Here is a 14,893-nt window from a genome sequence, read left to right on the forward strand (position 1 = left end):
AAAAATTTGTAACGCCAACCATTTTTAATATAAAAGGCGTAGAAAAAAAAATGTTAAACATAATCGATGTATTGATAGAGGTATAGAAGCTCCGATTCATTGGCCTCCTCGGTCATGCGATTTTAATCCTTTGGACTACACAGTTTGGTCGTATGTTAAGGAAAAAGTATACGCTACAGAGGTAAATTCATGTCAAGAATTGGAAGACAGAATTCAACGTCACTTTAATGACACCATAGCTGATCCCCAATTGTTTAGAAGATTAATGGATTCTTTAGAAAAAAGGATAGACTTGTGTATTCGTAAAAACGGAGAACATTTTGAACACGTACTTAATTGAATTTTATTTTATGTTCTTAGTCTTTATTTTAATTTTCTTCTTGTGATTTTTTTAAATTAATAACTTAATCATTACTTTATACCAGCATCGGTTGTTACTTCATAATTTTCAAAACAAAATATTTTGAAAACTCAACACAGTGTCGAGTTTTACCAAGAGTACCTTTTTGGTGTAAAATTGTATGACTTTTAGGTTCACTTGGAATTTTGATTAATAATTCTACCCTTAAATAAGTTATGTTGAATAATACTTGATACGAACCTTGTAACTAGCGTCCTCTATGAGAGTCAGATATAAAAAAAAATTCAAGGGATGTATCAGCTTCCAAAACATAATTCTTATAAAATTTTATTACAATGTTTTTCAACTATTTTTCAGTTTTTTACCTATCCTAGAGCCTGTGTTACCTTTTTTTGAAACACCCTGTATACTATTTGTCCTTTCTTGCAGATTCAATCTAAAATTTTCATATTTTTTTATAATAAGGTACGTTCTGGCACACTTTTGTTATTTTCTCTTTTTTCTTTATTTATGACCTCATTTTAAAATATATCTGGAAAAATTCGTTTCACTACAAACTTACCATAATAAAATTGTCATCTCAATGAACTTTTTGTTTTGAACAGTAGTTTATTTACTCCAAACCATGAGTAAGCAAAAAGAACTGTTTAACATCATTAAAAAGAGAAAAACGCAATAGACGAGTCACATATAGAACTGTGAAAGATACTAGCTGCTTAGATTCACAATGAAGCTTCAAAGATCATTAGGACAATGCCAAAATGTTCGGTTAAAACACTTGAGATGGTTTGACACCATCCTTCGAAGAAGATCTGGTTAGTCTCATAATTTTCCATAAGCAAAATTACACGATTCAGTCAGATTCAAAGAGTGAGAAGAAGAAATTATTTTGTAGAGCAGACAATTGGGAAAATAAATCTGGCAATGAAGTTCCTAAAAAATATTTAAATACCTAATATAGCGTAAGACGACCAGACTACAGCAGTAGAACTGATCGATAACCTGCTGGATTATGAGACGCGTTCGCAACGTCGGTGGCAGAAGTCTCCAGATCTGGGTATTTAAATCCGGTTTTTTGGTTATTATAGAGCCAATCTGTAAATGCATTTCAAGAAACAATTCTACAAGTAAATAAAAGTTGTAAATAAATGGTAAAATATTACAGTTTTTTGTACATCACTGGAGGTACAAAAGAAAAATATCCATTCTAAGAATTCCCCACTACCCTATTTGAATTTAACAGTTACTATTATAATGTAGAAGATACCTACCAAAATTATCTACAGTTTCGTCTTTTTCGATTTGTGAAGTGAACATCGTATCGATCACTCGTTTGGTTTGATCAGTCTGCCATGGAGCTGGTTGTGAAGGTTTTCGTTCCGTATCCGTGACGAATACGTTAAGTGACACCGTGAATCTGTCCTGGAAATGGTCCTGGCCCTCCGCTAAATCATCTAAATCCGATCTAAAAACAATATTAATATCTTATAGGACTTTGTGAGACTCGAATGCTTGTAGCGATTTCTATACAAAGGAACATGAAGTCAAAAGGCTTCTTTTTCATCGATTTCGATTTAAGTACACAGCAAAATCCTTTATTTCACATTAAAAATCCACGAAATAGGTATAGGGAAATGAAGAGACTCGAACTAAAAAGAAATATCACTGTCTACATATAGCATTTTTCATATAAAAATGCTTGCACGTCACAATTTATATAAAGTGACGTCACTTATATTTAAAATTTCCAGAACGTCAACCTTAGAGTTAAAATTTTCCTAACACAGCTAATAATACGAAACCCATACGGAATTGCTCGATGTTTCATAGGCGTCAACATGGTGTAATAATCAGAAAAATAAAATCATCATTATATTGAAAATTTTAGAATTATATTGATTAAATAACCAAAAACATTTGTTATTATTAATACAGTATACTCCCTCTATAACGCACACGGTTATTACGAGGTTTCGCTTATAACGAGGTACATTAGATGTCCCGTGAAATTTCTATTGAAATGTAACCCTCTATAGCGAGGTAAATTTGCTTATAACGAGCGAAAACAAGATTGAAAAACGTGTTTTTTACGTTTTGGCCCGGCTGTAGCTATAAATAAATACCCTTTTTAACTGCGGGTAGCCCGCAATAAACTTCTTACAATTTATGATTCTTAGTCGGAAATGTAAAATTTATGATTCACAAGTGTCATTGTATTGGGTTTACCATTCACACCTAATAATATGGGTCCTAATAGACAAGATGTGAAAAGTGTTTTAAAGGTTGTCAGAAACTTTATCCAATGACAAAACGCAAATGAAGAAGCATAAAACTGTTTCACATCTTTAAAAACTATGATAGATAGAATACTGGACAATTTAAAGTAGTCAAAAATGACAAAATAACTTTATACGCTTTATACATATTTACAGAATACAGATTTTTTGTTTTAACGTATATCATTGACAGTCAAAGTAAACAACTCTTTTTTGTTTTAATGCATTTCATTGACAATAAAAGTAAACAACTTTGTTTTAAAAACGCCATTTAAACAATATTTATTAGCATCTTATATTGCTCCGAATGGCTTCACTATATAAAGTTAATGTTTTAGAAAACTACATATTCATATGTATGCACAGTATTATTGTTGTTGGATATAACGAGATACGCTTATAACGAGGTAATTAGTCTGCCATTTCAGTTCTCGTTATAGAGGGAGTCTACTCTAATATAAATTTTATGAAATAAGTCTTTAAGTTTAATATTCCACAAAATAATAATTTTAATTAAATAGATTAGTCAATTGTACGCAACTGATACAGGAATACTTCAAATTTTATTGACAGTTCCGCGTGTGGCAAAAGTGTATAAAGTGTTGCCGCTTTTTTAGAGTAAGAATTTTGTTTATGTTTTGATTTCTTGCACAATTTGATCATAATATAATATATATTAATAATTGTATTTATAAATACATATTAAATTTAGATTAATAGCTTTAAAAACTAATTATTGTTGTGTATTGTGATTGTGCTTAAATAAATAGTCTGTAGAAAGCTGATAAGCTTTCATATAAGATAGATTATTTTGAACAAGAAATAATGACGGGACGTTTTTACTATTAAAGCCCCAAAAGAGGTAAGTTTAAAATTTAGAATATATAATTTTGTATTAAAATGTTTTCTAATGGATTTTAGTGTGTTGCAGTAGTCTTAAAACTAAGTGTATTTACTGATAATATAATAGTTTGACAAATAGTTGACATTTTAAAAATTCCTCACTTACTAACTATTCTGATGTTTTCGAAACGCTGTGGGGTTCTGACGTCGTAAATCTTGAATGACGTGCAAGCATTTTTATATGAAAAATGCTATATACAGGGTTATTCTTTGAAGACAACTATACATAGAAAGCAGATATTTGAAACGAACATGAAAATATTCAAACGAAAAGCAACCAACAAGAAAAAAGGATTAAAATAGATAAGAATCTAGTTTCTGGGAAAAGATTACCAGTTAGCAACATATTAACAACAAATCTACAGGTAGTTTTATAGTACCAATTTTTAAGCGTCATCTGTCAAAAGTTGAAGTATTATTTTTGAAATTACAGGCGTTAAGTGATGCTACTTTTGCAATTTTAAAAACAACGGAAAAATCTAAATTGGGTAAATTTATGCTTCTTTATGGGAAAAATACTGTTCAAGCAAAGACTTGATAAGTGTTATTTGGACTCTGCTTTACCGGAAACAACGGTTAATATTTGGTATGTTCTTCTTCTTCAGGTTCCTTCTCCTATCGGAGGTTGGAAATCATCATCGCTATTTTAATTTTATTGGCCGCGCTTCTGAATAATTCTAATGAGCTGCAACGGAACCACTCTCTCAAATTTCTTAGCCAGGATATTTTGCGACGTCCTGGGTTCTCTTCCCTTCCATAATTAACCTAATTAATACGTACTTCTCGCCCCTCATTATCTTTCTAATCTTTCTAATTTTAACAGTTTTTATGACTTCACATTCTTTCTTCATTCTTTGTAACACCTCTATATTAGTTACTTTTTCAGTCCACAATATTCTGTAGATTCTCCTGTAGCACCACATCTCAAAGGAGTTTAATTTTTTGATTTCAGACTGTTTTATTGTCCACGCTTCCATGTCGTATAGTAAAGTAGAAAAAACGTAACAACTTAGCATTCTTGTGCGGATCTCTAGATGAAGGTTAACGTTGCAAAGTAAGTTCTTCAATTTTATGAACGTGTTTCCATTTCTATTCTAGATCTGATTTCTTTTGTTTGATCATCTTCGGTTAGCCACGTTCCTAAATATTTATATGTTGTTACTCTTTCGATCGTTGTATTATTGATGATCAGGTTATCTACATTTTGTGGTTTTTTTGAGAATATCATTGATTTTCTTGAGATTCATTTGCAGTCCGTACCTTTCCCATGCATTGTATACATGTTGTATTATGTACTGTAGATCTTCCATGTCACTTGCAAATATGACCGTATCGTCCGCATATCTAATATTATTAATGCTATTTCCATTGACCAAAATACCTTCCACAATATCCAATAAAGCTTCTTGAAATATCACTTCACTGTAGACGTTGAATAAGAGTGGTGAAAGTATGCACCCTTGTCGAACTCCTCTAAGTATACTTACTTCCTCTGTCAGTTCTCCTTCGACTCTTATTCTTGCTTTCTGATTTTGATACAGATTCGATATTCGATAGATCTCTACTATCTATGTTTTTGGTCATAAGAATACTTAAAAGCTTTTCATGTTGAACTCTGTCAAAAGCTTTTTTAAAATATATGAAGCAAGCATATATGTCCTGATTCATATCCAGACATCGTTGTGTCAGAACATTGACTCCGAATAATGCTTCTCTAGTTCCTAGAACCTTTCTAAAACCCATCTGTGAATCACTTATTTCTTGTTCTAATTTCATGTGGATTCTGTTATGTATGATTTTAAGGATGGTTTTCAATGTGTGGCTCTTTAATGCAATTGTCCGATAGTCATTGCAATCTTTAGCATTTGTGATTTTTGGAATCGTTACAAAAATTGAGAGAAGCCATTCTTTGGGTATGTGTCCCGTCTTGTATATGGAGTTAAAAAGGTCTACCAAGACATCAATATTATCTTCATCAATTATCTTCAATAGTTCAATTGGTATATTATGGTCGCCCAAATTCGACAGTTGTCGCAGAAAACAAAAACATCAATACAATGGTTTTGGCCGATCGTTAATTGACGTTGCTCCAGAAGCAGGAGGTTGTAGGTAACAGAATATAGTGTATTCACGAGTTTGAATGAACATTTGTCAAAACAAACAAAACAAAACAAACAGAAAACTGTGTTAAAAATTGGTGGAGAAATTGCTCATGGTTGTGGTTTGTCACTGCTTAAGAACGATAACCATCAGTTTTTACACGCATAAAACATGGATTCTCCACTTCACTCTCGAGTCAGGTGCGTAGATAACAGCAGGTGAAAGCGTTCAAAGCGAACAAACACCTACAGTTTGACAATACATTGAAATTGCTTAGAATAGAAAAGAATGAGAAAAAGAGGGAACGCCTGTGTAGAAAAATGGATCTTTTTATAATATATATAATTCATTAATACTCTAATACGTAATACTCACTTCATATATTTTATACAGGTGTCTTCTTCTGGTATATAACCCGTATGTAGTTGAATTTGAAAAATTTTGATACCGGTTGCTTTGCCCTGCGTCATTACACCACCCAGTATATTTCTGGCATGGTATACTATTACGGATACATCCCCACATACAGTGGCGTTAATTTGAAGGAAACACTAAAAAACAAACATCTTAAAGTTGTATATTAAAATCAATTTTTCAAGAACTTGTGTAAATTAAGTAATTCGTTTTATTCAAAGACTAGACTGTTAGCAAACCACCCTTGTATAAAACTTATTAAATGCCATTATTACTGCTTACCTTTCCTTCTGCTATATTAAAAAGCCTCATTCTTTCATAATCTTGTAAAGTAGATAAAATACATCTATTTTCACTATAAACTTCTACGTAAGGCCTGCAACCATCCCTATAAAACATAATTAGAGATTTATTTAAAGTTATAAATTTTAGTCGATATGAATAGTTTTTTCTGCAAGGTTAGATTATTTACAAAAGCTCATGAACCTGACTAACTAATTTGGTGACTTCAATCTGCGAACGAATCAATGAAAGGCGACTGCCGCGCAATTTAGAATAAAATTAAAATTGTCAATGTTTTTAGGATTCATTTTTTTTCGGCCATGCGTATATCCAATGTTCATGAGGTTTTGCATCAATTCTACCCGAAAATGCTATTGTACAATTTAAAACCTTAATAGTAAAGGACCTGAAACACGCAATGAGAGATACGATGGAGAAAAATGTTAAATATACAAATAGGAATTAAATCAGCCCTAAAGATAGGAAACAAAACATGTCTGTTGCAGTTGTAAAACCAAGAAGAGAAGGTAAAATTAATGCACAAAAATAACTAAAACAATTTAAAGAAGAAAGATGATTTGAAAGTATTAGAGAACAAAATGCAGAATGAATTAAATAAAATTTCCAAAAAGTTCGAAATGAAAGTAACTCTGTATAAAAGACAATAGATGGCAGACTATAAAGATGTTTAGGAAACGGAAATGAAAAATCCGAAGTGGAAATCGAAACGTCCAAAATACATCAATTGTGGCTAATTCCCATGCAACATAGAAATGTCAGAAGAAAATAGTTTCAGAACAATATTGATATATTTGTAAGGGAGGAAACGAAACAAGCGAATTAGCATAAAAATGATTTATAATTTTATAGTTAGTCATCAGTTAAAAAATTTCGTAGTGGTGTTCTAGTCCATATCTGACAGAACTTGTATGTTGAAGCAATAAAAAATTAGGTTTAATGCCAGGGTCCTCCAAAAACGTATTTTTTAATAAATTTTATTTATAGTACAAAAGATATTTCAAAATCAAACTTTTTACAAGTGAAAGTAGATACAAGTACAAACAGTACATTAAACTACTTGAATCTTTTTTTCAAAATGGAAGCTCTGAAAATGGCTACTCAGTTCATCCAAAATGTCATCATTTCTTAGAAACGAATCATCCGAAAGCAAAAAACAAAATGGTTTCATATTCTGTATCGAATTGGCTATGGTCGATATTACAATGAAACAATTCACCGAAAAAAAAAAAAAAAACAAAATGGCGGAATATTTCGACCCTTTTTATACTTTTAATTGTTTATAACTTTTTTAAATAACAATGAATAATTTTGGTTGTAGTACCGACCAAAGAGAGACATCTAAAGGGTAAAATGTCGTTTAGTTTATGTTGATAAGTGCAATAGTTTCGAAATACGAGTAACAGTTGAAAAAACGTAGTTTCGAGAAAAGCCGATTAAAGTAAACAGCTGCTGTCACCCGGTCCACTTGAGAGGCCGGATTAACCGCTTAGCGCACACCGCTCTCCCCTCCCCTCTATATATTCCAAGGTCGCGTGGGTCTTCGGGACTAATTCTATACTACACAATTTTTGAAAAAAAAAATCGATTTTTTGAAATTTGTTTGAAGAAACCTGGCAATAGACATGCATGCTCCATCAGAGAATACATATCAGGATATAAAATGGGAATTTTATAGTAAAATTTAACTGATATTTAATAAAATACCAAATATCACCTAATGCGTCTGTCAAAATACAAAGCCAACTTACCTTATTTTTGTAAAAAGCGGAACAGGTTGCATTTGTATCGAAACTAAAGTTACGGGGTTATAATGCGGATAGAGAGGCGGGTTTCGGACAATGTCAGCCAGGTAATAAAGGTACCTAAGTTCAGATGGTCTCATGTTAGGAGGGCATCGTTTTACGGCGAACATTTGAAGAGCGTCTTCTGGCACTTGAAACAATCCTGAGTATATCAATAACGCACACACTAGTGTCGCTGAAGTTGCCTTTCCGTCCTACAAAAAAAAAACAACTTACAAATTAAATTTTACCAGAAATATTCAATTTTCCATGACTGTGGCGCATAAACCGGGCTGACTTTCACCGATGACATGGTTTGTAGATATATGCGGAGACCTGCGACTTAAGAAAACCCAACAAGAAAGAGTCTAACGGAGTCAAATTGTACGATCTCGATGGACAGTTCAAATTACCTCCATGTGAGGTGATTAGAGGTGATTGTAGAGGTGCCAGGACTGTTGGGTTAGTGGTGGACACTAGACTGAGAAATTTTTTCACAGGATACAGGTTGGTTGGTTTAACTGGAAACGAATGAGCGGGGTACTCTGTGATCGAAGAATCTGGAAAGGGCTGAAAGGAAAGATAAGAGTGTGGTGAGACCTCCATATCACAAATCCATCAAGTTTTCTGACAGAGGGACCAAATGTACAGATTATGCAGGATTTTCCATCGACTCATACCACAAATTCAACAATTTTCCTAACATAAGGAATAATTGTAGGGATCATGCTGGTTTTTCACTGAGACATACTTCAAATCCATAAATTTTCATGACATAGCGACGAAATGTAGGATTATGCAGCCTTTTTCTCTGATTCAGACCACAAATCCATCAATTTTCCTAAAATAAGGACTAATTGTAGAGATTAAGCAGGTTTTTCACTGAGTTATAATTCAAATCCATATATTTTCATGACATAGCGACGACATGCAGGATTATGCAACATATTTTACTGATTCATACCACAAATCCATCAGTTTCCTTGAGAGAGGGACTAAATGTAGGGATTGTCCAAAATTTTACATTGATACATACCGCAGATCCATCAATTTTCCTAACATACGGACTAATTGTAGGGATTATGCAGGTTTTTCATTGAGTCTCACTTCAATGCCATAAATTTTCTTAACATCGAGAATAAATGTAAGATTATGCAGCTTTTTTCACTGATTCATACCACAAATCCATCAAATTTCCTGACAGAAGGACTAAAAGTAGGGATTATACAGGATTTTCCATCGACAGTAAAAAACCTTCATAATCTCTACATTTTCTCATTATGTTAGGAAAATGAATGTATTTGTGGCATGAATCAGTGAAAAACCTGCATATTTAGTCTATATGTCAAGAAAATTTATGGATTTGAAGTATGGTTCAGTGAAAAACCTGTATAATTCCTAGATTTACTCCTTATGTTAGAAAAATTGATGGATTTGTGGTATGAATCAATGGAAAGTTCTGCATAGTCTCTACATTTAGTCTCTATGTCAGGAAAATTTATGGGTTTGAAGTATGAGTCAGTGAATAAACAGCATAATCCTGAATAATCTCCACATAACTTTCCAATAAATGGAAAATCCTACATAATCTCTACATTTAGTCCATCTATCAGGAAAATTGATGAATTTGTGGTATGAATCAGTGAAAAATTCTGCATAATCCTACATTTATTTTTGATTTTAGGAAAATTCATGGATTTGACGTAAGATTCAGCATAATCCCTACATTTACTGCTTATGTGAATAAAATTGCCATCAATATGTTCTATGAGTTAATGGATAATCCTGTATAATTCCCACATTTAGTCCTGCTGTGACGAAAAAAGCTGCTTACTCCTACATTTAGTTTTTATGTCAGGAGAATTTATGGATTTGAAGTACGAATAAGTGTAAACGATGCATAATTATTACATTTACTAGTTCATTTATTCCCAAACAATATTTCTTGTAATCTTTTGGCACGTTCTCGCCAGAATCCGACTTAGTTTATGCGCATCTTCATCAAATTTGAATAGAGATAACCGTGTAACCCTGCAAACTCACTAACTATCTTTGGTTCTTCTGTCAGGAAAACTGATGAATTTTAAATTTGAATCAGTGCAAAATCATTACATTTAGTCCCAATCTCTTTCATATCTTCTGATCTTTTTGTATGTTTTCGCCAGAATCCGAATTAATTTTTGCGAATCTTCCACGGTGCGAAACTAAAAATAGTTGAATAGAAAAACAAAGAACACACAAAGATTCTCCTTCAGTAAAGAGGCAAAAATGGTTTTGTCCAAGAAACGTGTGTTGTGTGATACTAGTGGAATTACCTTAAAAAATCTACGATTTGCCAAATTTATTCCTACAAGCCAGACTAACAGGAATAAATTTCGGTAAAAAATCCACTGACAACCTAAAGACGCTCAGATTAATATTACACCCATTGAACATGCGTTTTATTTGTCAGGTGCCATGTAATTATCGAAAACCCTCTTATCTATCTACCTATTTTTTTAATGGTTAATAAAATAATCAAAATACTTATACACTTACCGTACAATGTATCACAACTACATTTCTACTATCTCCCGCTAAGTACTGATAAATATCCTCGCACAATTGATACATGGAATTCAAAAGTGGAGCCCTAAACGTTTCCGGATAAGCGAAAGAACAGTCTACGATTCTGGCTTGTCCGAATTTTGAGTGGTAAGGTTTGCGGCTTAAATTATACACGGAATATTTAAAGTTCGGGTGTCTAGAGTCCAAAAACAGTCGAACGTCCTCGATGTGGTTGGTTTTGTACGTAGATTCGAATCCTTCCGAAGGATACGGCATCACTAGTATTCTAGAACTTATGTAGTGGATGTCCAAGTCAGTCCGCGCCATGCTTCTGAAAAATTCAATTTGTTCTTAGTACATACAATATATCTAAACAGCCAAAATATTACAAAATTTCAAATATTCAAGAAAATTTTGATAAAAATAGAAGAATGAGTGTTTATTAAAATTAGGTATCAATTACAGATCCATCGACTTCCATAAGCCTTTTCATCAGCCGCCGTGTTTTTCGTACAGTTTAGTTTATACATTAATAAAGAAATATCTATTAAATTATAAAATTTTAATTAAAGAAAGAAATAAAATTGTTTATAAATAAAAAAAGGCTTTGGAAAATTTATAAAATAATATGTATTTTCTTTAAATGATTTAGAGCGTGTATACTCTATTCGCTCCATGCGTGACTGACGCGACACCTACCGCCTTCATCTCACAGTTTTGGACCTACCAATTTTCAGGTTAAACATTATGACATATGTTTGACATTGTTAAATACATGCGAAATTGACAATTATTAATAATTAACTTTTTAATTATATTTTTTCAGTTTATGTACAAAATAAATGTAGTATTAAAAACTGGGTTTCTCAAAATTCAACATAATTTATCTTTTCAACCCCAAACGGAAAAGAAAGGGAAAAATCTAGTACTGGCAAATCAAGTTTTTCACGTGAAAGAGCATATAATTAAAAAGAGTAATAGTAAAAGTTATGATATAAAAGCTACCATAAATTCAACATAATTTATCTTTTCAACCCCAAACGGAAAAGAAAGGGAAAAATCTAGTACTGGCAAATCAAGTTTTTCACGTGAAAGAGCATATAATTAAAAAGAGTAATAGTAAAAGTTATGATATAAAAGCTAAAGTCATCAGGCACCCTGCAGTTAGCTTGAAGCTTTATAAAATATTTAAGGTAAATTATTTATATTTTTCCTATTTCAACTGCATAAAAATGAAGTTATGTGATATTTACTTTTTCATATTAATAGCACGGATCCATCTTTTTATTTCCTCTAATTTATATGTAATCTTTGGGAACCTATAAAAACAACACTTACTATTTTTGCTATTATTAGCACAATTAAATACGCAACATTTATTTGCACACATTTTTGATAAAATTTATGCGTAAAAAGGTAGTTCCAATTTTGTCATATTTCGCCGCTACGCACGCTGGCATCGTTTCAAGGTACCCCTACCATGATCACGCACGGAGCGAATAACGACATCGCTTGGTTGTTCCTTTTCGTATAGGTATCATAATAATAATCGATTAAAAAATTGATTTTTAATTCAGGCACTTTTTTCCTTATTTCCGTATGTTTTTTTAATAACTAGACTTCGGTATTTTCATCTTAATTATGTGTTCACATACACTTTCTTGTTATTTATATTACTAACCTAACCTAACATGTTTGTTTACAAAAAACTGCACGAAAAAAATGGCTATGACAAAACTATGTAGTTTTGATTCGGATGTAAAGTTGTGAATTTAAATTTAACCTATCATAACCAGTAGAACGGATTCTTTTTAAAATAGCAAAAACATAGCTAAAAGTTCCTAATTTGTTTTTGATTCTTCTTCTTCTTAAAGTGCCTATCCGTTCCGGATGTTGGCGATCATCACGGCTATCTTTACTTTATTTATTGCAGCGCGGAACAGTTCAGTGGTAGTCGTGTTATACCACTTTCGTAAATTTTGAAGCCAGGAAATGCGTCTTCTTCCCGGTCCTCTCTTACCATTTACTTTCTCTTGGAGAATCAGCTGGAGAAGGCCGTAACGTTCTTGATTTCTCATTACATGTCCTAGATATTCCAACTTTTTAGTTTTGACGGTCATGAGAATTTCACATTCTTTCCCCATTCTACGCAGGACCTCCACATTAGTAACTCTGTCAACCCAGGATATACGTAAGATGCGCCTATAACACCACATTTCGAAAGCTTCGAGCCGATTCATAGATGCAACAGTCAGTGTCCATGCTTCCATTCCGTAGAGCAGAACTGTGAATATGTAGCAGTTCAATAGACGGCATTTTGTTTTTAATGATATGTCTCGACTGTTGAAAATGGTTCTCATATTGGTATATTGCTCGACTCTTTCGATATTCTGTTGGTTGATTGTAAGTTGAGCGTTTAGTATTGGTTTTTTACTAATTGTCATAAATTTGGTTTTCTTTATGTTAAGAGCTAGTCCGTATCTGTTGCTGACTTCTGTTATGCGATTTGTTAATATCTGTAAGTCATTCAGATTATCGGCAAAAACTATAGTGTTCTGCATATCTAATGTTATTCAACCATTCACCGTTTATTAGTATTCCTTTCGCACAACCGTCTAAAGCTTCCTTAAATACCCATTCAGAATAAATGTTGAACAACAATGGAGACAAAATACAGCCCTGTCGTACTCCACGTTCTATTGCAATTTTATCAGTTAACTGGTCTTCTATTTTGATTTTGGCCGTTTGATTGTAGTAAATGTTTCTGATAATTCTAAGATCTTTGTTGTCAATTCCAATTTCTTGCATTAGAGTCATTAATTTGTCATGTTTTACTCTGTCAAATGCCTTCTGGTAATCTATAAAGCATACGTATACGTATATTTTTGATTAGTATTAAACAAAAGAGGCGCCATCTACATAAAGCGTCTTTTCATGCTGTCTTCGTCGGGGATAACGTGTTTATATATTTTCTTATGATCTATATAATCTGTATGATCTATTACCATATCCTATTTTTCTTCTTGACATTTTCTTTGCTGGTCGACCTTTTTGACCGCCCTTTAAGTAATTTTCAATCGAAGTACGACTACGTTTGGCGATAAACCTTCAAAACGAAGAATTTTTAACGTGGCTGTATTAAGTTTTATTAATTTCGTCAAAAATGCGGGATATTCAGTGCCATGTATGGACTGCGCTGAATATGTTTCACTTTATCTCGTATTTAGAACAAATTTGAGTGAAAACTGCACATTTTTTCAAAGAAAGGACTATCGTTTTTCTTCCAATTTCACAAACTTTGGCGATATAATTATCAAAAAGAAAGAATTTTTGTTGTTACGGTATTTAGATTTAGTAATTTCATCAAAAATATGCGTCATGTAGTCCCATCTATGGAGTGCACCGAAAACTTCACCTTACCTCCTAAATGGAACAAATTTTGGTAAGAACTGCACATTTTTTAACGAAGGCTCTTATGTATTTCTTCCTCTGACACTATTCTATATGACATAATCTACACGATAAATAAAATTAAGGCTACAACGAAGCACAATATAAAAAATAAAAAGTGTTCTTACTGTTGCACTGTCGCCATCACTTTACTACTAGTGTCTTTGAGATTTTTCAAAAAGCTACCAGCCCCTCCTTTAATGGACGAGAACAATCCGGATTGTTTAGCTTCCATGGGTCTTTGCTGTTGTTGCTGTTGCTGCTGCTGTTGTTGTTGTTGAGGTGGAGCGTGTCTTTGTGGTGGTGGAGTCGGTCTGGGAGGAGCCTGAAATATTTTTTGTTTAAAATAGAATAGAGTGCTGAGTGCTAGAAGTGATTACAATTAGCTAGTTGCAGTACGAACTAGGAAGAAATAAATTTCCTATTTTTGGTCCCATCCAACCCGGAAGGTTTGATAACAAGACGACACGACACTTTGCTAACAATATCTCTTCGTCAACTTTTAAAAGTATATATATATATATATATATATATATATATATTTCCACCAATTATATATTGAGAAAATTGAAGATATATAAGATCAAATGTAGAAAAATCTAAAAATATTGGCAGCGCGAAACTGGAAAACCAAGCCAAATAATAGTGGGGAATGGAAACTGATCCTAGAACCGAGCAAGAACAATGGTTTCTAGAACCAAGGATTATGAGATTGGTTTACATTATTTTTAATAAAACCTTTTTTTGAACTATTTAGA

The 14,893-nt window shown here is 32.6% G+C and overlaps 1 protein-coding gene across 1 annotated transcript in view; it reads right to left on the bottom strand.

Annotated features, from left to right (window-relative positions):
* aux (cyclin-G-associated kinase) overlaps positions 1–14,893 on the bottom strand; it is a 33,732-nt gene that overhangs the window by 12,664 nt on the left and 6,175 nt on the right. The window contains exons 7-12 of the mRNA XM_072522494.1: positions 14,264–14,460; positions 10,677–11,016; positions 8,106–8,353; positions 6,337–6,442; positions 6,016–6,191; positions 1,633–1,826 (exon numbers count right to left, since the gene is read on the bottom strand). Coding sequence (XP_072378595.1) covers positions 1,633–1,826; positions 6,016–6,191; positions 6,337–6,442; positions 8,106–8,353; positions 10,677–11,016; positions 14,264–14,460 — 1,261 coding nt within the window. The remainder of the gene's footprint in view (positions 1–1,632; positions 1,827–6,015; positions 6,192–6,336; positions 6,443–8,105; positions 8,354–10,676; positions 11,017–14,263; positions 14,461–14,893) is intronic.

The sequence above is a fragment of the Diabrotica undecimpunctata genome, chromosome 2 (genome assembly GCF_040954645.1).
Source record: "Diabrotica undecimpunctata isolate CICGRU chromosome 2, icDiaUnde3, whole genome shotgun sequence".
NCBI classification, from domain to species: Eukaryota; Metazoa; Arthropoda; class Insecta; order Coleoptera; family Chrysomelidae; genus Diabrotica; species Diabrotica undecimpunctata.